Source organism: Oncorhynchus mykiss, chromosome 21 (genome assembly GCF_013265735.2).
Source record: "Oncorhynchus mykiss isolate Arlee chromosome 21, USDA_OmykA_1.1, whole genome shotgun sequence".
Taxonomy (NCBI): Eukaryota; Metazoa; Chordata; class Actinopteri; order Salmoniformes; family Salmonidae; genus Oncorhynchus; species Oncorhynchus mykiss.
In genome coordinates, this window is record NC_048585.1 from 64,389,323 (window position 1) to 64,414,400 (window position 25,078).

At 47.7% G+C, this 25,078-nt stretch overlaps 1 protein-coding gene across 3 annotated transcripts in view; it reads right to left on the minus strand.

The window, feature by feature from the left end:
* Positions 1–25,078, minus strand: part of nfxl1 (nuclear transcription factor, X-box binding-like 1) — a 96,072-nt gene that overhangs the window by 4,407 nt on the left and 66,587 nt on the right. For all 3 annotated transcript variants that reach the window (XM_036958424.1, XM_036958425.1, XM_036958426.1), the window contains exons 17-20: positions 21,779–21,910; positions 12,207–12,373; positions 9,935–10,004; positions 1,039–1,143 (exon numbers count right to left, since the gene is read on the minus strand). In XM_036958424.1, coding sequence (XP_036814319.1) covers positions 1,039–1,143; positions 9,935–10,004; positions 12,207–12,373; positions 21,779–21,910 — 474 coding nt within the window. The remainder of the gene's footprint in view (positions 1–1,038; positions 1,144–9,934; positions 10,005–12,206; positions 12,374–21,778; positions 21,911–25,078) is intronic.

The window sequence follows — 25,078 nt, forward strand, 5'->3', positions numbered from 1 at the left end:
CTACATCATGGCATAGACACTACAGTATTAATAATAATAAGTTAATATATATATATATAACCTATATATAGTAGGTTGTGTACATCGGTAAGAAAAAATCAAACCAAATGTGTTATGCATTTTTAAGATAGTGAACTGTGCACTAGGTACAGTACAGACAGAGTAAAAGGCTACAGACACGGGGATACAGACACGGGGATAGAGACACGGGGATAGAGACACGGGGATACAGACACGGGGATACAGACACGGGGATAAAGACACGGGGATACAGACACGGGGATACAGACAGGGATACAGGCACGGGGATACAGGCACGGGGATACAGGCACGGGGATACAGGCACGGGGATACAGGCACGGGGATACAGGCACGGGGACACAGACACGGGGACACAGACACGGGGACACAGACACAGGGACACAGACACGGGGACACAGACACGGGGACACAGGCACGGGGATACAGGCACGGGGATACAGGCACGGGGATACAGGCACGGGGATACAGGCACGGGGACACAGACAGGGATACAGGCACGGGGATACAGGCAAGGGGATACAGACACGGGGATACAGACAGGGATACAGGCACGGGGACACAGACACGGGGACACAGACACGGGGACACAGACACGGGGACACAGACACGGGGATACAGACACGGGGATACAGACACGGGGATACAGACACGGGGATACAGACAGGGATACAGGCACGGGGATACAGACACGGGGACACAGACAGGGATACAGGCACCGGGATACAGGCACGGGGATACAGACACGGGGATACAGACACGGGGATACAGACACGGGGATACAGACACGGGGACACAGACACGGGGACACAGACACGGGGACACAGACACGGGGACACAGACACGGGGACACAGACACGGGGACACAGACAGGGATACAGGCACGGGGTTACAGGCACGGGGTTACAGGCACGGGGACACAGACACGGGGACACAGACACGGGGACACAGACACGCACAAAGCTACAGGCACAAAGCTACAGACAGATAAAAACATACCTTTTTAATCCTCTTGCAGGGACACTTCAGTTTGACCCTGTGGGAACATTTATCCTCACAATGTCCTGGGTGACACAGATCCTTACAATGATGACCACAACTCAACTGGAGAGAGAAGAGAGAGAGAGAGAGAGAGAGAGAGAGAGAGAGAGAGAGAGAGAGAGAGACAGAGAGAGAGACAGAGAGAGAGACAGAGAGAGAGACAGAGAGAGAGACAGAGAGAGAGACAGAGAGAGAGACAGAGAGAGAGACAGAGAGAGAGACAGAGAGAGAGAGAGAGACAGAGAGAGAGACAGAGAGAGAGACAGAGAGAGAGACAGAGAGAGAGACAGAGAGAGACATGTCCTTACAATAATGACCACAACTCAACTAGAGAGAGAGAGAGAGAGAGAGAGACATGTCCTTACAATAATGACCTCAACTCAACTAGAGTGAGACAGAGAGACGCAGAGAAAGAGAGAGAGAGACAGAGAGAGAGAGAGAGAGAGAGAGAGAGAGAGAGAGAGAGAGAGAGAAAGGGAGAGAGAGACAGAGACAGAGACCTGAAGCTGTCCCACCAGAGGCTGTCCCACCAGAGGCTGTCCCACCCGAAGCTGTCCCACCCGAAGCTGTCCCACCCGAAGCTGTCCCACCAGAGCCTGTCCCACCAGAGGCTGTCCCACCCGAAGCTGTCCCACCAGAGCCTGTCCCACCAGAGCCTGTCCCACCAGAGGCTGTCCAACCAGAGGCTGTCCAACCAGAGGCTGTCCCACCCGAGGCATTCCCACCCGAGGCTGTCCCACCCGAGGCTGTCCCACCAGAAGCTGTCCCACCAGAGGCTGTCCCACCCGAAGCTGTCCCACCAGAGCCTGTCCCACCAGAGCCTGTCCCACCAGAGCCTGTCCCACCAGAGCCTGTCCCACCAGAGGCTGTCCCACCCGAGGCTGTGCCACCAGAGGCTGTCCCACCCGAGGCTGTCCCACCCGAGGCTTTACCACCCGAGGCTGTCCCACCCGAGGCTGTCCCACCAGAAGCTGTCCCACCCGAGGCTGTCCCACCAGAGTATCCTGTCCCACCAGCAAAGTGGGTAACACAGAGTATCCACCCACTGTGATTGGATACTCTGTGATACTCTGTGTTACCCACCCAATCACCGTGGGTGGATACTCTGTGTTACCCACCCAATCACCGTGGGTGGATACTCTGTGTTACCCACCCAATCACTGTGGGTGGATACTCTGTGTTACCCACCCAATCACTGTGGGTGGATACTCTGTGTTACCCACCCAATCACTGTGGGTGGATACTCTGTTACCCACCCAATCACCGTGGTTGGATACTCTGTTGTACCCACCCAATCACCGTGGTTGGATACTCTGTTGTACCCACCCAATCACCAACAGTAATGACAGTAATGTCCCAGCAGTGAGTAACAACACACCAGACAGTAATGTCTCAGCAGATAGTAACAACACACCAGACAGTAATGTCTCAGCAGTGAGTAACAACACACCAGACAGTAATGTCTCAGCAGTGAGTAACAACAAACCAGACAGTAAAGTCCCAGCAGTGAGTAACAACACACCAGACAGTAATGTCTCAGCAGTGAGTAACAACACACCAGACAGTAATGTCTCAGCAGTGAGTAACAACACACCAGACAGTAACGTCTCAGCAGTGAGTAACACACCAGACAGTAATGTCCCAGCAGTGAGTAACAACACACCAGACAGTAATGTCTCAGCAGTGAGTAACAACACACCAGACAGTAATGTCTCAGCAGTGAGTAACAACACACCAGACAGTAATGTCTCAGCAGTGAGTAACAACACACCAGACAGTAATGTCTCAGCAGTGAGTAACACACCAGCCAGTAATGTCTCAGCAGTGAGTAACACACCAGACAGTAATGTCTCAGCAGTGAGTAACAACACACCAGACAGTAATGTCTCAGTGAGTAAAAACACACCAGACAGTAATGTCCCAGCAGTGAGTAACAACACACCAGACAGTAATGTCTCAGCAGATAGTAACAACACACCAGACAGTAATGTCTCAGCAGTGAGTAACAACACACCAGACAGTAATGTCCCAGCAGTGAGTAACAACACACCAGACAGTAATGTCCCAGCAGTGAGTAACAACACACCAGACAGTAATGTCTCAGCAGTGAGTAACAACACACCAGACAGTAATGTCTCAGCAGTGAGTAACAACACACCAGACAGTAATGTCCCAGCAGTGAGTAACAACACACCAGACAGTAATGTCCCAGCAGTGAGTAACAACACACCAGACAGTAATGTCTCAGCAGTGAGTAACACATCAGACAGTAATGTCTCAGCAGTGAGTAACAACACACCAGACAGTAATGTCTCAGCAGTGAGTAACACACCAGACAGTAATGTATCAGCAGTGAGTAACACACCAGACGGTAATGTCTCAGTGAGTAACAACACACCAGACGGTAATGTCTCAGCAGTGAGTAACAACACACCAGACGGTAATGTCTCAGCAGTGAGTAACAACACACCAGACAGTAATGTCTCAGTGAGTAACAACACACCAGACAATAATGTCCCAGCAGTGAGTAACAACACACCAGATAGTAATGTCCCAGCAGATAGTAACAACACACCAGACAGTAATGTCTCAGCAGTGAGTAACAACACACCAGACAGTAATGTCTCAGCAGATAGTAACACACCAGACAGTAATGTCTCAGCAGTGAGTAACAACACACCAGACAGTAATGTCTCAGCAGTGAGTAACAACACACCAGATAGTAATGTCCCAGCAGTGAGTAACAACACACGAGACAGTAATGTCTCAGCAGATAGTAACAACACACCAGACAGTAATGTCCCAGCAGTGAGTAACACACCAGACAGTAATGTCTCAGCAGTGAGTAACAACACACCAGACAGTAATGTCCCAGCAGTAAGTAACAACACACCAGACAGTAATGTCCCAGCAGTGAGTAACACACCAGACAGTAATGTCTCAGCAGTGAGTAACAACACACCAGACAGTAATGTCCCAGCAGTGAGTAACAACACACCAGACAGTAATGTCCCAGCAGTGAGTAACAACACACCAGACAGTAATGTCTCAGCAGTGAGTAACAACACACCAGACAGTGATGTCTCAGTGAGTAACAACAGACCAGACAGTAATGTCCCAGCAGTGAGTAACACACCAGACAGTAATGTCTCAGCAGTGAGTAACAACACACCAGACAGTAATGTCACAGCAGTGAGTAACAACACACCAGACAGTAATGTCCCAGCAGTGAGTAACACACCAGACAGTAATGTCTCAGCAGATAGTAACACACAAGACAGTAATGTCTCAGCAGTGAGTAACACACCAGACAGTAATGTCTCAGCAGTGAGTAACACATCAGACAGTAATGTCTCAGCAGTGAGTAACAACACACCAGACAGTAATGTCTCAGCAGTGAGTAACACACCAGACAGTAATGTCTCAGCAGTGAGTAACACACCAGACGGTAATGTCTCAGTGAGTAACAACACACCAGACGGTAATGTCTCAGCAGTGAGTAACAACACACCAGACGGTAATGTCTCAGCAGTGAGTAACAACACACCAGACAGTAATGTCTCAGTGAGTAACAACACACCAGACAATAATGTCCCAGCAGTGAGTAACAACACACCAGATAGTAATGTCCCAGCAGATAGTAACAACACACCAGACAGTAATGTCTCAGCAGTGAGTAACAACACACCAGACAGTAATGTCTCAGCAGATAGTAACAACACACCAGACAGTAATGTCTCAGCAGTGAGTAACAACACACCAGACAGTAATGTCTCAGCAGTGAGTAACAACACACCAGATAGTAATGTCCCAGCAGTGAGTAACAACACATGAGACAGTAATGTCTCAGCAGATAGTAACAACACACCAGACAGTAATGTCCCAGCAGTGAGTAACAACACACCAGACAGTAATGTCTCAGCAGTGAGTAACAACACACCAGACAGTAATGTCTCAGCAGTGAGTAACAACACACCAGACAGTAATGTCTCAGCAGTGAGTAACAACACACCAGACAGTAATGTCCCAGCAGTGAGTAACAACACACCAGACAGTAATGTCTCAGCAGTGAGTAACAACACACCAGACAGTAATGTCTCAGCAGTGAGTAACAACACACCAGACAGTAATGTCTCAGCAGTGAGTAACAACACACCAGACAGTAATGTCTCAGCAGTGAGTAACAACACAGACAGTAATGTCTCAGCAGTGAGTAACAACACACCAGACAGTAATGTCTCAGCAGTGAGTAACAACACACCAGACAGTAATGTCTCAGCAGTGAGTAACACACCAGACAGTAATGTCTCAGCAGTGAGTAACAACACACCAGACAGTAATGTCTCAGCAGATAGTAACAACACACCAGACAGTAATGTCTCAGCAGTGAGTAACACACCAGACAGTAATGTCTCAGCAGTGAGTAACACACCAGACAGTAATGTCTCAGTGAGTAACAACACACCAGACAGTAATGTCTCTGCAGTGAGTAACACACCAGACAGTAATGTCTCAGTGAGTAACAACACACCAGACAGTAATGTCCCAGCAGTGAGTAACAACACACCAGACAGTAATGTCCCAGCAGTGAGTAACAACACACCAGACAGTAATGTCTCAGCAGATAGTAACAACACACCAGACAGTAATGTCTCAGCAGTGAGTAACAACACACCAGACAGTAATGTCTCAGCAGTGAGTAACACACCAGACAGTAATGTCTCAGCAGTGAGTAACACACCAGACAGTAATGTCTCAGCAGTGAGTAACAACACACCAGACAGTAATGTCCCAGCAGTGAGTAACAACAAACCAGACAATAATGTCCCAGCAGATAGTAACAACACACCAGACAGTAATGTCTCAGCAGTGAGTAACAACACACCAGACAGTAATGTCTCAGCAGATAGTAACAACACACCAGACAGTAATGTCTCAGCAGTGAGTAACAACACATGAGACAGTAATGTCTCAGCAGATAGTAACAACACACCAGACAGTAATGTCCCAGCAGTGAGTAACAACACACCAGACAGTAATGTCTCAGCAGTGAGTAACAACACACCAGACAGTAATGTCTCAGCAGTGAGTAACAACACACCAGACAGTAATGTCTCAGCAGTGAGTAACAACACACCAGACAGTAATGTCCCAGCAGTGAGTAACAACACACCAGACAGTAATGTCTCAGCAGTGAGTAACAACACACCAGACAGTAATGTCTCAGCAGTGAGTAACAACACACCAGACAGTAATGTCTCAGCAGTGAGTAACAACACACCAGACAGTAATGTCTCAGCAGTGAGTAACACACCAGACAGTAATGTCTCAGCAGTGAGTAACAACACACCAGACAGTAATGTCTCAGCAGTGAGTAACAACACACCAGACAGTAATGTCTCAGCAGTGAGTAACAACACACCAGACAGTAATGTCTCAGCAGTGAGTAACAACACACCAGACAGTAATGTCTCAGCAGTGAGTAACACACCAGACAGTAATGTCTCAGCAGTGAGTAACAACACACCAGACAGTAATGTCTCAGCAGATAGTAACAACACACCAGACAGTAATGTCTCAGCAGTGAGTAACACACCAGACAGTAATGTCTCAGCAGTGAGTAACACACCAGACAGTAATGTCTCAGTGAGTAACAACACACCAGACAGTAATGTCTCTGCAGTGAGTAACAACACACCAGACAGTAATGTCTCAGTGAGTAACAACACACCAGACAGTAATGTCCCAGCAGTGAGTAACAACACACCAGACAGTAATGTCCCAGCAGTGAGTAACAACACACCAGACAGTAATGTCTCAGCAGATAGTAACAACACACCAGACAGTAATGTCTCAGCAGTGAGTAACAACACACCAGACAGTAATGTCTCAGCAGTGAGTAACACACCAGACAGTAATGTCTCAGCAGTGAGTAACACACCAGACAGTAATGTCTCAGCAGTGAGTAACAACACACCAGACAGTAATGTCCCAGCAGTGAGTAACAACACACCAGACAATAATGTCCCAGCAGATAGTAACAACACACCAGACAGTAATGTCTCAGCAGTGAGTAACAACACACCAGACAGTAATGTCTCAGCAGATAGTAACAACACACCAGACAGTAATGTCTCAGCAGTGAGTAACAACACACCAGACAGTAATGTCTCAGCAGTGAGTAACAACACACCAGATAGTAATGTCCCAGCAGTGAGTAACAACACACGAGACAGTAATGTCTCAGCGATAGTAACAACACACCAGACAGTAATGTCTCAGCAGTGAGTAACAACACACCAGACAGTAATGTCTCAGCAGTGAGTAACAACACACCAGACAGTAATGTCCCAGCAGTGAGTAACAACACACCAGACAGTAATGTCTCAGCAGTGAGTAACAACACACCAGACAGTAATGTCTCAGCAGTGAGTAACAACACACCAGACAGTAATGTCTCAGCAGTGAGTAACAACACACCAGACAGTAATGTCTCAGCAGTGAGTAACAACACACCAGACAGTAATGTCTCAGCAGTGAGTAACACACCAGACAGTAATAACCCAGCAGTGAGTAACAACACACCAGACAGTAATGTCTCAGCAGTGAGTAACAACACACCAGACAGTAATGTCTCAGCAGTGAGTAACAACACACCAGACAGTAATGTCTCAGCAGATAGTAACAACACACCAGACAGTAATGTCTCAGCAGTGAGTAACAACACACCAGACAGTAATGTCTCAGCAGTGAGTAACAACACACCAGACAGTAATGTCTCAGCAGATAGTAACAACACACCAGACAGTAATGTCTCAGCAGTGAGTAACACACCAGACAGTAATGTCTCAGCAGTGAGTAACAACACACCAGACAGTAATGTCTCAGCAGTGAGTAACACACCAGACAGTAATGTCTCAGCAGTGAGTAACAACACACCAGACAGTAATGTCTCAGCAGTGAGTAACAACACACCAGACAGTAATGTCCCAGCAGTGAGTAACAACACACCAGACAGTAATGTCTCAGCAGTGAGTAACACACCAGACAGTAATGTCTCAGCAGTGAGTAACACACCAGACAGTAATGCATATCTGCATATCTGCCTTGGAAGTTTCAGGACTGGTATTTCTATAAATGAATGAAAAGCATATTTTTGGGGGGTGGAGGGGGGTGAGGGGGGGTTTGGCATCAATTTTATTTATTGACTCTTTTAGCGGGTAAAAGCTGTTAACGGAAAGGCTGAGAAAAAGGCACAGTGTGGATATCTGATGTTCTTGGAATGGTTCGCTGAGAGGCCGTCACAGCTCCTGCCTACGGGACACAGAACCACCAAAATTGTTCCCAGGTGTGTGTGTGTGTTAGTGTGTATGTCGACTGTGTATGTGTTAGTGTGTGTCGACTGTGTGTGTGTGTGTGTCGACTGTGTGTGTGTGTGTGTGTGTCGACTGTGTGTGTGTTTGTCTGTGTGTGTCGACTGTGTGTGTGTGTGTGTGTGTGTCGACTGTGTGTGTGTGTGGGTCGACTGTGTGTGTGTGTCGACTGTGTGTGTGTGTGTTAGTGTGTGTGTGTGTGTGTGTGTGTTAGTGTGTGTGTGTTTGTGTGTGTGTGCGTGTGTGTGTGTGTGTGCGTGTGTGTGTGTGTGTGCGTGTGTGTGTGGACTGTGTTTGTGTGCAACCTTAAAACATAAACACACTGGCGCCACTGCGCTGCATCGATTATCCATCAGTGGAAAAACATGCTCTCAGAGTGAGGGGGGGGGGGGGGGGGGGAGGGTGTGAGAGGGAGAGAGAGGGGGAGGGGGAGAGAGGAGGGGAGAGGGGGGAGGAGACGGAGAGAGAAGGAGAGGGTGGGAGAGAGGAGGGGAGAGGGAGAGGAGGAGAGGATGGGAGAGGGAGGAGAGGGTGGGAGAGGAGGGGAGAGGATGGGAGAGGGTGAGAGAAGGAGAGGGAGGGAGAGGGTGAGAGAAGGAGAGGATGGGAGAGGGAGGAGAGGGTGGGAGAGGAGGGGAGAGGATGGGAGAGGAGGGGAGAGGGAGAGGAGGGGAGAGGGAGAGGAGGGGAGAGGGAGGGAGAGGAGGGGAGAGGGAGAGAGAGGGGGAGGGTGGGAGAGGGAGGAGGGAGAGGGGGGGAGGAGACAGAGAGAGAAGGAGAGGGAGAGAGAGGGAGAGGGGAGGAGAGGGTGGGAGAGGGAGGAGAGGGTGGGAGAGGGAGGGAGAGGGGGGAGAGGAGAGAGGACTTTAGAGAGACCCACACAGAGAGAGGACTGTAGAGAGACCCACACAGAGAGAGGACTGTAGAGAGACCCACACAGAGAGAGGACTGTAGAGAGACCCACACAGAGAGAGGACTGTAGAGAGACCCACACAGAGAGAGGACTGTAGAGAGACCCACACAGAGAGAGGACTGTAGAGAGACACACACAGAGAGAGGACTGTAGAGAGACCCACACAGAGAGAGGACTGTAGAGAGACCCACACAGAGAGAGGACTGTAGAGAGACACACACAGAGAGAGGACTGTAGAGAGACCCACACAGAGAGAGGACTGTAGAGAGACCCACACAGAGAGAGGACTGTAGAGAGACCCACACAGAGAGAGGACTGTAGAGAGACCCACACAGAGAGAGGACTGTAGAGAGACCCACACAGAGAGAGGACTGTAGAGAGACCCACACAGAGAGAGGACTGTAGAGAGACCCACACAGAGAGAGGACTGTAGAGAGACCCACACAGAGAGAGGACTGTAGAGAGACCCACACAGAGAGAGGACTGTAGAGAGACCCACACAGAGAGAGGACTGTAGAGAGACCCACACAGAGAGAGGACTGTAGAGAGACCCACACAGAGAGCATACCTGTTTAGGACATTGGTTCTTACAGGACCCCAGATCAGCTTTAGTCTCATCTTCCGCACTTCTGAACGTCCTAGAGAAAGGGCAGTAGATGTTGACAGACAGTGATAATGACAGATGTTGACAGACAGTGATAATGACAGATGTTGACAGACATGTTAAGTGTAGACAGACAGTGATAGATGTTGGCAGACAGTGATAATTATAGATGTTGACAGTGATAATGATAGATGTTGACAGACAGTGATAATGATAGATGTTGACAGACAGTGATATATAGATGTTGACAGTGATATATAGATGTTGACAGAGAGTGATATATAGATGTTGACAGACAGTGATAATAATAGATGTTGACAGACAGTGATAATGATAGATGTTGACAGTATTAATGATAGATGTTGACAGACAGTGATAATGATAGATTTTGTCAGACAGTGATAATGATAGATGTTGACAGACAGTGATAATGACAGATGTTGACAGACAGTGATAATGATAGATTTTGTCAGTGATAATGATAGATGTTGGCAGACAGTATTAATGATAGATGTTGACAGACAGTGATAATGATAGATGTTGACAGACAGTGATAGATGTTGACAGACAGTGATATATAGATGTTGACAGACAGTGATAGATGTTGACAGACAGTGATAATGATAGATGTTGACAGACAGTGATAATGACAGATGTTGACAGACAGTGATAATGATAGATGTTGACAGTATTAATGATAGATGTTGACAGACAGTGATAATGATAGATGTTGACAGACAGTGATAATGACAGATGTTGACAGACAGTGATAATGATAGATTTTGTCAGTGATAATGATAGATGTTGGCAGACAGTATTAATGATAGATGTTGACAGACAGTGATAATGATAGATGTTGACAGACAGTGATATATAGATGTTGACAGACAGTGATAATGATAGATGTTGACAGACAGTGATATATAGATGTTGACAGACAGTGATATATAGATGTTGACAGACAGTGATATATAGATGTTGACAGACAATGATACAGTTGATGTCGGAAGTTTACATACACCTTAGCCAAATATTCCTGACACTTAATCCCAGTAAAAATTCCCTGTTTTAGGTCAGTTAGGATCACCACTTTAATTTAAGAATGTGAAATGTCAGAATAATAGTAGAGAGAATGATTTATTTCAGATTGTATTTCTTTCATCACATTCCCAGTGGGTCAGAAGTTTAAATACACAAAATTAGTATTTGGTAGCGTTGCCTTTAAATTGTTTAACTTGGGTCAAACGTTTTGGGTAGCCTTCCATAAGCAGCCCTTCAGGTTATGTCGATGTATGACTCGTTTTACTGTGGATATTGATACTTTTGTACCTGTTTCCTCCAGCATCTTCACAAGGTCCTTTGCTGTTGTTCTGGGATTTATTTGCACTTTTCGCACCAAAGTACGTTCATCTCTAGGAGACAGAACGCGTCTCCTACCTGAGCGGTATGACGGCTGCGTGGTCCCAGGGTGTTTATACTTGCGTACTATTGTTTGTACAGATGAACGTGGTACCTTCAGGCGTTTGGAAATTGCTCCCAAGGATGAACCAGACTTGTGGAGGTCTAATTGTTTTCTGAGGTCTTGGCTGATTTCTTTTGATTTTCCCATGATGTCAAGCAAATAGGCACTGAGTTTAAAGGTAGGCCTTGAAATACATCTACAGGTACACCTCCAATTGACTCAAATGATGTCAATTAGCCTATCAGAAGCTTCGAAATCCATGATATCATTTTCTGGAATTTTCCAAGCTGTTTAAAGGCACAGTCAACTTAGTGTATGTAAACTTCTGACCCACTGGAATTGTGATACAGTGAATTATAAGTGAAATAATCTGTCTGTAAACAATTGTTGGAAAAATGACTTGTGTCATGCACAAAGTAGATGTCCTAACCGACTGTCAAACTATAGTTTGTTAACAAGAAATGTGTGGAGTGGTTGAAAAACGAGTTTTAATGACTCCAACCTAAGTGTATGTAAACTTCCGAATTCAACTATATATTGATGTTGTCAGACAGTGATACATGTTGACAGAAAATGATAGTGATTGATGTTGACTGCTGAGGATGGATCCAACATAACTGAAAGTTGATAGCTTTTCATTGATTCTAGCTCATATGTGTACACACATGGATCTGTGGTACTGACTGACAGTAGGCTGATCTTCTAGTGTGTGTGTGTGTAACGTGTGTGTGTGTGTAACGTGTGTGTGTGTGTGTGTGTGTGTGTGTAACGTACAGGCAGTCGATGTAGAGCAGGGAGATCTTGCAGTGACAGCGTTGTCGGGTCATCTGTTGGCAGGGGGGGCACGACCCTGGGTGGCATGCCAACAGGCACGGGTGGGGACAGCCAGGGGGGCGAGGGTTAACACACCCCTCCTCACACACCACACACTCTGGACCCGCCTGGAGAGAGAGGGAGAGAAGTTAACACACCGCTCCTCACACAGGGGTGGGGGGAGATGGAGGGAGATGGAGGGAGGGGTATGAAAAGGAAAGAGAGGGAAGTAAAGAAAGAGGGGGAGGGAGTGAGGGAATGAGTGAGTGAGTGAGTTTATTTTACCTTTATTTAACTAGGCAAGTCAGTTAAGAACAAATTCTTATTTTCAATGACGGCCTAGGTTAACTGCCTGTTCAGGGGCAGAACGACAGATTTGTACCTTGTCAGCTCGGGGATTTGAACTTGCAACCTTTCGGTTACTAGTCCAACGCTCTAACCACTAGGCTACCCTGCCGAGTGAGTGAGTGAGGGAGTGGAGTGAGTGAGTGAGTGAGTGAGTGAGTGAGTGAGTGAGTGAGTGAAGTGAAGTGAAGTGAAGTGAAGTGAGGGAGTGAGTGAGTGAGGGAGTGAGTGAGTTTATAGAGGTTAAAGGGGCAATCAATATACACTATATACACAGAAGTATGTGGACCCCCTTCAAATTAGTGGATTTGCTGACAGGTGTATAAAATCGAGCACACAGCCACGCAATCTCCATAGACAAACATTAGCAGCAGAATGGCCTTACTGACGAGATCAGTGACTTTCTACTTGGCACCGTCAAAGGATGCCACCTTTCCATCAAAGTCAGTTCCTCAAATTGCTGCCCCGGTCAACTGTAAGTGCTGTTATTGTAAAGTGGAAAACATCTAGGAGCAACAACGGCTCAGCAGTGAAGTGGTAGGCCACACAAGCTCACAGAACGAGACCGCCAAGTGCTGAAGCGCGTAAAAATCGTCTGTCCTCGGTTACAACACTCACTACCAAGTTCCATACTGCCTCTGGAAGCAACGTCAGCACAATAACTGTTAGTCGGGAGCTTCATGAAATGAGTTTCCGTGGCCGAGCAGCTGCACACAAGCCTAAGATCACCATGAGCAAAGCCAAATGTCGGCTGGAGTGGTGTAAAGCTCGTCGCCATTGGACTCTGGAACAGTGGGAACGCGTTCTCTGGAATGATGAATCACGCTTCACCACCTTGCAGTCCAACGGACAAATCTGGGTTTGGCGGATGCCAGAAGAACGCTACCTGCTCCAATACATAGTGCCAACTGTAAAGTTTGGTGGAGGACTAATGGTCTGGGGCTGTTTTTCATGGTTCAGGCCCCTTAGTTCCAGTGAAGGGAAATCTTAATGCTACAGCATACAATGACATTCTAGACTATTCTGTGCTTCCAACTTTAGTTTAGCGAAGGTCCTTTCCAATGCCCCGTGTTCAAAGCGAGATTCATACAGAAATGGTTTGTTGGGGCCTACCGAGTGGCATAAGGCATCGCAGCAGTGCTTGAGGCGTAACTACAGACCCGGGTTTGATCCCGAGGTGGCGCACAATTGGCCCAGTGTCGTACGGGTTAGGGGAGGGTTTGGCCCAGCGTCGTACGGGTTAGGGGAGGGTTTGGCCCAGTGTTGTACGGGTTAGGGGAGGGTTTGGCCGGCAGGGATGTCCTTGTCCCATCACGCTCTAGCGACTCCTGTAGCGGTCTGGGAGCACACTGAAACGGTCGCTAGTTGTACCGTGTTTCCTCCGACACATTGGTGCGGCTGTCTTCCGGGTTAAGTGCATAGTGTGTCAAGAAGCGGTGCGGCTTGGCAGGGTCGTGTTTCGGAGGGCGCATGGCTCTTGACCTTCGCCTCTCCCGAGTCCGTACGGGAGTTGCAGCGATGGGACAAGACTGTAACTACCAATTGGATATCATGAAAAAAGGGGAAAAAAACGGGAGTAAAAAAGTAAAATTGTGTGGAAGAACTTGACTGCAGATCTCCTGACCTCAACCCTATTTAACACCTTTGGGATGAATTGGAAAGCTGACTGCGAGCCAGGCCGAATCACCCAACATCAAATCATATTAGTCACACGCGCCGAATACAACAGTGAGATGCTTACTTACAAGCCCCTAACCAAAAATGCAGTTTCAAAAAAATAATGATAAGAATAAGAGATAAAAGTAAAAAGTAATTAAAGAGCAGCAATATATACAGGGCCGTTTAGTTGAGGTAATATGTAGAGTTATTAAAGTGACTATGCATCGATAATAACAGTAGCAGCTGTGTGAGGGGGGGGGGGGGGGGGGGCAATGCATATAGACTGGGTAGCCATCAGCTGTTCAGGAGTCTTATGGCTTGGGGGGGGGTAGAAGCTGTTTAGGAGCCTCTTGGACCTTGACTTGGCGCTCTGGTACCGCTTGCCGTGCGGTAGCAGAGAGAACAGTCTATGACTGGGGTGACTGGAGTCTTTGACAATTTGTAGGGCCTCCCTCTGACACCGCCTGGTATAGAGGTTCTGGATGGCAGGAAGCTTAGCCCCAGTGATGTACTGGTCCGTACGCACTACCCTCTGTAGAGCCTTACGGTCAGACGCCGAGCAGTTTCCATACCAGGCAGTGATGCAACCGGTCAGGATGCTCTCGTTGGTGCAGCTGTAGAACCTTTTGAGGATCTGGGGACCCATGCCACATCTTTTCAGTCTCCTGAGGGGGAAAAGGTGTTGCTGTTCCCTCTTCACGACTGTCTTGATGTGTTTGGACCATGGTAATTTGTTGGTGATGTGGACACCAAGGAATTTGAAGCTCTCAACCTGCTCCACTACAGCCCCGTTGATGAGAATGGGGACGTGCTCGGTCCTCCTTCTCCTGTAGTCGACAATCATCTCCTTAGTCTTGGTTACGTTGAGGGAGATGTTGTCCTGGCACCACACTGCCAGGTCTCTGACCTCCTCCCTATAGGCTGTCTCGTCGATGTCGGTGATCAGGCCTACCAATGTTGTGTTTAGTGTAATTACTTGTATAGGTCTCCTGATTTAAACCTGATCAAACTTGTTTGGTATCAACTGAAAACATTCATCCTATCACTGTTGTTTTCGGCAAATTGAATGATTGTGTTGGATTCGTGCCTGGCCGTGCAGTCACGAGTGAACAGGGAGTAGAGGAGGGGGCTGAGCACGCACCCCTAAGGGGCCCCCGTGTTGAGGATCAGCGTGGCGGATGTGTCAGTGCCCGACCTCACTAATGCTCTTGTGGCTGAATGGAAGCAAGTCCCAACAGCAATGTTCCAACATCTTGTGGAAAGCCTTCCCAGAAGAGTGGAGGCTGTTATAGCAGCAATGTTCCTACATCTAGTGGAAAGCCTTCCCAGAAGAGTGTTGGCTGTTATAGCAGCAATGTTACAACATCTAGTGGAAAGCCTTCCCAGAAGAGTGGAGGCTGTTATTGCAGCAATGTTCCTACATCTAGTGGAAAGCCTTCCCAGAAGAGTGGAGGCTGTTATAGCAGCAATGTTCCAACATCTAGTGGAAAGCCTTCCCAGAAGAGTGGAGGCTGTTATAGCAGCAACGTTCCTACATCTAGTGGAAAGCCTTCCCAGAAGAGTGGAGGCTGTTATAGCAACAATGTTCCTACATCTAGTGGAAAGCCTTCCCAGAAGAGTGGAGGCTGTTATAGCAGCAATGTTCCTACATCTAGTGGAAAGCCTTCCCAGAAGAGTGGAGGCTGTTATAGCAACAATGTTCCTACATCTAGTGGAAAGCCTTCCCAGAAGAGTGGAGGCTGTTATAGCAACAATGTTCCTACATCTAGTGGAAAGCCTTCCCAGAAGAGTGGAGGCTGTTATAGCAACAACGTTCCTACATCTAGTGGAAAGCCTTCCCAGAAGAGTGGAGGCTGTTATAGCAACAATGTTCCTACATCTAGTGTTGGGGAGGAATGTTGCTTAGAGGTCAACAGGACTTTGGCCCATTACATTTAAGTCGTTGTTTAGCAACTTAAACAGCCGGAATCCAGTTGTCCTTTTAATACACTGTAGATACCTATTGACTACAGTCAGATAGAAGGTAATATATAATAATATAACTCGACACTTTCACTAGTCAATACAAATAAACATCTGTAGTGGGAGAAATAAAATGGATTCATATCGGGATATTATTTTTGATGATCGTATTGTATCGTTTTGACAATATCACAATATTATTTCATATGATTTATTAGCGCTAGTTGGCTGTACCTGCACCAAAAGGCCACTATCGCTCCTTCACAGCTGTTTAACCTATCGCTCCTTCACAGCTATTTAACCTATCGCTCCATTCACAGCTGTTGATCCTATCGCTCCTTCACAGCTGTTGATCCTATCGCTCCTTCACAGCTGTTGATCCTATCGCTCCTTCACAGCTGTTGATCCTATCGCTCCTTCACAGCTGTTGATCCTATCGCTCCTTCACAGCTGTTTATCCTATCGCTCCTTCACAGCTGTTGATCCTATCGCTCCTTCACAGCTGTTTAACCTATCGCTCCTTCACAGCTGTTTAACCTATCGCTCCTTCACAGCTGTTGATCCTATCGCTCCTTCACAGCTGTTGATCCTATCGCTCCTTCACAGCTGTTTAACCTATCGCTCCTTCACAGCTGTTTATCCTATCGCTCCTTCACAGCTGTTGATCCTATCGCTCCTTCACAGCTGTTTATCCTATCGCTCCTTCACAGCTGTTGATCCTATCGCTCCTTCACAGCTGTTGATCCTATCGCTCCTTCACAGCTGTTTAACCTATCGCTCCTTCACAGCTGTTTAACCTATCGCTCCTTCACAGCTGTTGATCCTATCGCTCCTTCACAGCTGTTGATCCTATCGCTCCTTCACAGCTGTTTAACCTATCGCTCCTTCACAGCTGTTGATCCTATCGCTCCTTCACAGCTGTTGATCCTATCGCTCCTTCACAGCTGTTGATCTTTTTAAATAAGGAGCCCATTTGTTTCCAGTACATTCATCTCCATGACTGTTCAAAACGTGTTCTCTCTCTCTGTCCCTCTGAAGCTGACATGGAGAGCAATATGTCTCTCTCTCTGTCCCTCTGAAGCTGATATGGAGAGCAATATGTCTCTCTCTCTGTCCCTCTGAAGCTGACATGGAGAGCAATATGTCTCTCTCTCTGTCCCTCTGAAGGTGACATGGAGAGCAATATGTCTCTCTCTCTGTCCCTCTGAAGCTGACATGGAGAGCAATATGTCTCTCTCTCTGTCCCTCTGAAGCTGATATGGAGAGCAATATGTCTCTCTCTCTGTCCCTCTGAAGCTGACATGGAGAGCAATATGTCTCTCTCTCTGTCCCTCTGAAGCTGACATGGAGAGAAATATGTCTCTCTCTCTGTCCCTCTGAAGCTGATATGGAGAGCAATATGTCTCTCTCTCTGTCCCTCTGAAGCTGATATGGAGAGCAATATGTCTCTCTCTCTGTCCCTCTGAAGCTGATATGGAGAGCAATATGTTGGGAAGATCAAATCTCAAAAACATATTCAACAAATCACAATACATATCATATCGGCACCTAAGTATCATGAGGTCCCTGGCATTTCCCAGGCCTGACAATCTGTGTACACACACACACACACACACACACACACACACACACACGTGTTGTGATAAAGTTCATCGCCAAATGCGGCCATCGCCAGCGTCTCCACCAATCACGAAACAGGACTTAGTGCCATGCTGTGATGTCACAGAGCATTCCACTGTGGAAAGTTCCAGAACGAACATAGAGACGCGTGTTGTTCCGCCATATGAACAGTAGGCTGTGATGTCACAGGGGGTGGGAGGAGCATTCCGTTCTCAGACAGAAATGTGCGTTCGTCCTCCCTGCAAGACAAACTGTTTGTGTGCAGGAGAGTAGTGACGGGGGGCTTAAAAAGGGTTTCTCCATGTCTCCGCCTGATCCTAACGAGCTTGTCCCCACCTCCCTTAACGGAGAAATGTGTCCCCACCTCCCTTAACGGAGAAATGTGTCCCCACCTCCCTTAACGGAGAAATGTGTCCCCACCTCCCTTAACGGAGAAATGTGTCCCCACCTCCCTTAACGGAGAAATGTGTCCCCACCTCCTTTAACGGAGAAATGTGTCCCCACCTCCCTTAACGGAGAAATGTGTCCCCACCTCCCTTAACGGAGAAATGTGTCCCCACCTCCCTTAACGGAGAAATGTGTCCCCACCTCCCTTAACGGAGAAATGTGTCCCCACCTCCCTTAACGGAGAAATGTGTCCCCACCTCCCTTAACGGAGAAATGTGTCCCCACCTCCCTTAACGGAGAAATGTGTCCCCACCTCCCTTAACGGAGAAATGTGTCCCCACCTCCCTTAACGGAGAAATGTGTCCCCACCTCCCTTAACGGAGAAATGTGTCCCCACCTCCCTTAACGGAGAAATGTGTCCCCACCTCCCTTAACGGAGAAATGTGTCCCCACCTCCCTTAACGGAGAAATGTGTCCCCACCTCCCTTAACGGAGAAATGTGTCCCCACCTCCCTTAACGGAGAAATGTGTCCCCACCTCCCGTCCCCCTCCTCCCCAGCACTATCACCTCTCCCTGTTCACCACGTCAGTCTGATAATCAGAGGTTGTAATACTCGGTCTCCGTCCTCCCCAGCACTATCACCTCTCCCTGTTCACCACGTCAGTCTGGTAATCAGAGGGTGTAATACTCGGTCCCCGTCCTCCCCAACACTATCACCTCTCCCTGTTCACCACGTCAGTCTGGTAATCAGAGGGTGTAATACTCGGTCCCCGTCCTCCCCAACACTATCACCTCTCCCTGTTCACCACGTCAGTCTGGTAATCAGAGGGTGTAATACTCGGTCCCCGTCCTCCCCAACACTATCACCTCTCCCTGTTCACCACGTCAGTCTGGTAATCAGAGGGTGTAATACTCGGTCCCCGTCCTCCCCAACACTATCACCTCTCCCTGTTCACCACGTCAGTCTGGTAATCAGAGGGTGTAATACTCGGTCCCCGTCCTCCCCAACACTATCACCTCTCCCTGTTCACCACGTCAGTCTGGTAATCAGAGGTTGTAATACTCGGAGACCCCGGAGTAACAGCGTACCGCACGACAGGCACACAGAAGCAATCATGTGAGACATTCCGCTTGGAATACATTCCCTCTCAATGGAACCTTGGGAAACCAAGGGCTCGGCTACACACACACACACACACACACACACACTCCATGCAAACACACACACGAACAGATGCACTAGCCCAGGAATGCCCAGGTTGGCTTCACCTAACGCCTTTCAATCCCCAGATACCTGGATCCTTAGAGAACCCTGGACCTCTTCGCTGCTAAGACTGTTCTAGTGGGTGAAGACAGGTGTGTGTGTGTGTGTGTGTGTGTGTGTGTGTGTGTGTGTGTGTGTTAGGGAGAGTAATAGAAGACTATTATAGGCAGTGCATTCATAACCCTTCATAACCCTTCATAATCTTTCACGTATTACACATGTACTTGTTACAGCCTGAATTCACCCCATAATGACAAAGTGAAAACATGTTTTTCAATAATTCTTCTTCTTCATTTGTTTATGAAATACAGAAATATTTAATTTATATAGAGCGCTAGTCAAAAGTTTGGACACGCCTACTCATTCAAGGGTTTTTTATTTTTTTTTACTATTTTCTACATTGTAGAATAATAGTGAAGACATCAACAATATGAAATAACATATGGAATCATGTAGTAACCAAAAAAGTGTTAAACCAATCTAAACATATTTTATATTTGAGATTCTTCAAAGTAGCCACCCTTTATCTTGATGACAGCTTTGCACACTTGGCATTCTCTCAACCAGCTTCATGAGGTAGTGACCTGGAATACCAAACTTTTGACTGGTACTGTAAGTATTCACACCCCTGAATCAATACATGTTAGAATCACCTTTGGCAGCGATTACAGCTGTGAGTCTTTCTGGGTAAGTCTCTAAGAGTGATTACAGCTGTGAGTCTTTCTGGGTAAGTCTCTAAGAGTGATTACAGCTGTGAGTCTTTCTGGGTAAGTCTGTAAGAGTGATTACACACCTGGATTGTACAATATTTTCCCATTATTCTTTTAAAAACTCTTCAAGCTCTGTCAAGCTGGTTGTTGATAATTTCTAGACAACCATTTTCAAGTCTTGCCATAGATTTTCAAGCCGATTTAAGTAAAAACTGTAACTAGGCCACTCAAGAACATTCAACGTTGTCTCGGTAAGAGAAGGAGATGAGGGGAGGGTGGGAGAAGGAGACGAGGGGAGGGGGAGCGAAGGAGACGAGGGGGAGCAAAGGAGACGAGGGGGAGCAAAGGAGACGAGGGGGAGCGAAGGAGACGAGGGGGAGCGAAGGAGACGAGGGGGAGCGAAGGAGACGAGGGGGAGCGAAGGAGACGAGGGGGAGCGAAGGAGACGAGGGGGAGCGAAGGAGACGAGGGGGAGCGAAGGAGACGAGGGGGAGCGAAGGAGACGAGGGGGAGCGAAGGAGACGAGGGGGAGCGAAGGAGACGAGGGGGAGCGAAGGAGACGAGGGGGAGCGAAGGAGACGAGGGGGAGCGAAGGAGACGAGGGGGAGCGAAGGAGACGAGGGGGAGCGAAGGAGACGAGGGGGAGCGAAGGAGACGAGGGGGAGCGAAGGAGACGAGGGGGAGCGAAGGAGACGAGGGGGAGCGAAGGAGACGAGGGGGAGCGAAGGAGACGAGGGGGAGCGAAGGAGACGAGGGGGAGCGAAGGAGACGAGGGGGAGCGAAGGAGACGAGGGGGAGAGAAGGAGACGAGGGGGAGAGAAGGAGACGAGGGGGAGAGAAGGAGACGAGGGGGAGAGACGGAGACGAGGGGGAGAGAAAGAGACGAGGGGGAGAGAAAGAGACGAGGGGGAGAGAAGGAGACGAGGGGGAGAGAAAGAGACGAGGGGGAGAGAAAGAGACGAGGGGGAGAGAAAGAGACGAGGGGGAGAGAAAGAGACGAGGGGGAGAGAAAGAGACGAGGGGGAGAGAAAGAGACGAGGGGAGGGGGAAGAAGGAGACGAGGGCGAGAGAAGGAGACGAGGGGGAGAGAAAGACGAGGGGGAGAGAAAGAGACGAGGGGGAGAGAAAGAGACGAGGGGGAGAGAAAGACGAGGGGGAGAGAAAGAGACGAGGGGGAGAGAAAGAGACGAGGGGGAGAGAAGGAGAGAAAAGGAGACGAGAGGGAGAGAAAAGGAGACGAGAGGGAGAGAAAAGGAGACGAGGGGGAGAGAGGGGGAGACGAGGGGGAGAGAAGGAGACGAGGGGGAGAGAAAAGAAGACGAGAGGGAGAGAAAAGGCGACGAGGGAGAGAAGAAGAGAGCAGGAGACGAGAGGGAGAGAAGGAGAGAGAAGGAGACGAGAGGGAGAGAAGGAGAGAGAAGGAGACGAGGGTGAGAGAAAAGGAGACGAGAGGGAGAGAAAAGGAGGCGAGAGGGAGAGAAGGAGAGAGCAGGAGACGAGAGGGAGAGAAGGAGACACACACACAAACCCTCCTCCCCCCAACACAAACCCTCCCCCCCAACACATACCCCATCTGTCTACGTACCTGTAGTTTGTTGGTTGTCGCGGTGACACGGTGACAGTCCTTGGTGCAGCTATGGTTACCACAGGTCAGAGTTCGACCACAGACACGCTTACAGGAGAAAGGCCCTCGACGGTGGCATGGGACCGGGCTCACCTAACACACACATTATTAACACACACACGTTAAAATGCCATCAAACCCAACAACATCAACAGGAAGCACACACATCTCCATCACACTAATTCATATATTATATTGTATTTATTATGGATCCCCGTTAGTTCCTGCCAAGGCAGCAGCTACTCTTCCTGGGGTTTATTATGGATCCCCGTTAGTTCCTGCCAAGGCAGCAGCTACTCTTCCTGGGGTTTATTATGGATCCCCGTTAGTTCCTGCCAAGGCAGCAGCTACTCTTCCTGGGGTTTATTATGGATCCCCGTTAGTTTCTGCCAAGGCAGCAGCTACTCTTCCTGGGGTTTATTATGGATCCCCGTTAGTTCCTGCCAAGGCAGCAGCTACTCTTCCTGGGGTTTATTATGGATCCTCATTAGTTCCTGCCAAGGCAGCAGCTACTCTTCCTGGGGTTTATTATGGATCCCCGTTAGTTCCTGCCAAGGCAGCAGCTACTCTTCCTGGGGTCCAGCAACATTAAGGTAAATACAATAATAAATAATTTAAATTACTAGGACTAGGACCTGCCTTGTTGACAGTGTTGTTAAGAAGGTAGAAACTAGGACATACCTTGTTGATAGTGTTGTTAAGAAGGTAGAAACTAGGACATGCCTTGTTGATAGTGCTGTTAAGAAGGTAGAAACTAGGACCTGCCTTGTTGATAGTGTTGTTAAGAAGGTAGAAACTAGGGCCTGTAGGACCTGCCTTGTTGATAGTGTTGTTAAGAAGGTAGAAACTAGGACCTGCCTTGTTGATAGTGTTGTTAAGGTAGAAACTAGAGCCTCTAGGACCTGCCTTGTTGATAGTGTTGTTAAGAAGGTAGGAACTAGGACCTGCCTTGTTGATAGTGTTGTTAAGAAGGTAGGAACTAGGACCTGCCTTGTTGATAGTGTTGTTAAGGTAGAAACTAGGGCCTGTAGGACCTGCCTTGTTGATAGTGTTGTTAAGAAGGTAGAAACTAGGACCTGCCTTGTTGATAGTGTTGTTAAGGTAGAAACTGGGGCCTGTATGACCTGCCTTGTTGATAGTGTTGTTAAGAAGGTAGAAACTAGGGCCTGCCTTGTTGATAGTGTTGTTAAGGTAGAAACTAGGGCCTGTAGGACCTGCCTTGTTGATAGTGTTGTTAAGAAGGTAGAAACTAGGGCCTGTAGGACCTGCCTTGTTGATAGTGTTGTTAAGAAGGTAGAAACTAGGGCCTGTAGGACCTGCCTTGTTGATAGTGTTGTTAAGAAGGTAGAAACTAGGGCCTGTAGGACCTGCCTTGTTGATAGTGTTGTTAAGAAGGTAGAAACTAGGGCCTGTAGGACCTGCCTTGTTGATAGTGTTGTTAAGAAGGTAGAAACTAGGGCCTGTAGGACCTGCCTTGTTGATAGTGTTGTTAAGAAGGTAGAAACTAGGGCCTGTAGGACCTGCCTTGTTGATAGTGTTGTTAAGAAGGTAGAAACTAGGGCCTGTAGGACCTGCCTTGTTGATAGTGTTGTTAAGAAGGTAGAAACTAGGGCCTGTAGGACCTGCCTTGTTGATAGTGTTGTTAAGAAGGTAGAAACTATGGCCTGTAGGACCTGCCTTGTTGATAGTGTTGTTAAGAAGGTAGAAACTAGGGCCTGTAGGACCTGCCTTGTTGATAGTGTTGTTAAGAAGGTAGAAACTAGGGCCTGTAGGACCTGCCTTGTTGATAGTGTTGTTAAGAAGGTAGAAACTAGGGCCTGTAGGACCTGCCTTGTTGATAATGTTGTTAAGATGGTAGAAACTAGGGCCTGTAGGACCTGCCTTGTTGATAGTGTTGTTAAGAAGGTAGAAACTAGGGCCTGTAGGACCTGCCTTGTTGATAGTGTTGTTAAGAAGGTAGAAACTAGGGCCTGTAGGACCTGCCTTGTTGATAGTGCTGTTAAGAAGGTAGAAACTAGGGCCTGTAGGACCTGCCTTGTTGATAGTGTTGTTAAGAAGGTAGAAACTAGGGCCTGTAAGACCTGCCTTGTTGATAGTGCTGTTAAGAAGGTAGAAACTAGGGCCTGTAGGACCTGCCTTGTTGATAATGTTGTTAAGAAGGTAGAAACTAGGACCTGTAGAACCTGCCCTGTTGATAATGTTGTTAAGAAGGTAGAAACTAGGGCCTGTAGGACCTGCCTTGTTGATAGTGCTGTTAAGAAGGTAGAAACTAGGGCCTGTAGGACCTGTCTTGTTGATAGTGTTGTTAAGAAGGTAGAAACTAGGGCCTGTAGGACCTGCCCTGTTGATAGTGTTGTTAAGAAGGTATAAACTAGGGCCTGTAGGACCTGCCTTGTTGATAGTGTTGTTAAGAAGGTATAAACTAGGGCCTGTAGGACCTGCCTTGTTGATAGTGTTGTTAAGAAGGTAGAAACTAGGGCCTGTAGGACCTGCCTTGTTGATAGTGTTGTTAAGAAGGTAGAAACTAGGGCCTGTAGGACCTGCCTTGTTGATAGTGCTGTTAAGAAGGTAGAAACTAGGGCCTGTAGGACCTGACTTGTTGATAGTGTTGTTAAGAAGGTATAAACTAGGGCCTGTAGGACCTGCCTTGTTGATAGTGTTGTTAAGAAGGTAGAAACTAGGGCCTGTAGGACCTGCCTTGTTGATAGTGCTGTTAAGAAGGTAGAGACTAGGGCCTGTAGGACCTGCCTTGTTGATAGTGCTGTTAAGAAGGTAGAAACTAGGGCCTGTAGGACCTGACTTGTTGATAGTGTTGTTAAGAAGGTAGAAACTAGGGCCTGTAGGACCTGCCTTGTTGATAGTGTTGTTAAGAAGGTAGAAACTAGGGCCTGTAGGACCTGCCTTGTTGATAGTGTTGTTAAGAAGGCAGAGCAGTGCTTTATTATAGACAGACTTCTCCCCATCTTAGCTGCTGTTGTATCAATATGTTTTGACCATGACAGTTTACAATCCAGGGTTACTCCAAGCAGTCTAGTCACCTCAACTTGCTCAATTTCCACATTAACCATTACAAAATGTAGGTGAGGTTTAGCGTTTAGTGAATGATGGTATTTTGGACAATGCTTTTAGTTTTTTTTTTTTTATATTTAGGACTAACTACCCTGGTAGGTTGACTGATAACCTGAACCAGGTTGTTTGTAACTACCCTGGTAGGTTGACTGATAACCTGAACCAGGTTGTTTGTAACTACCCTGGTAGATT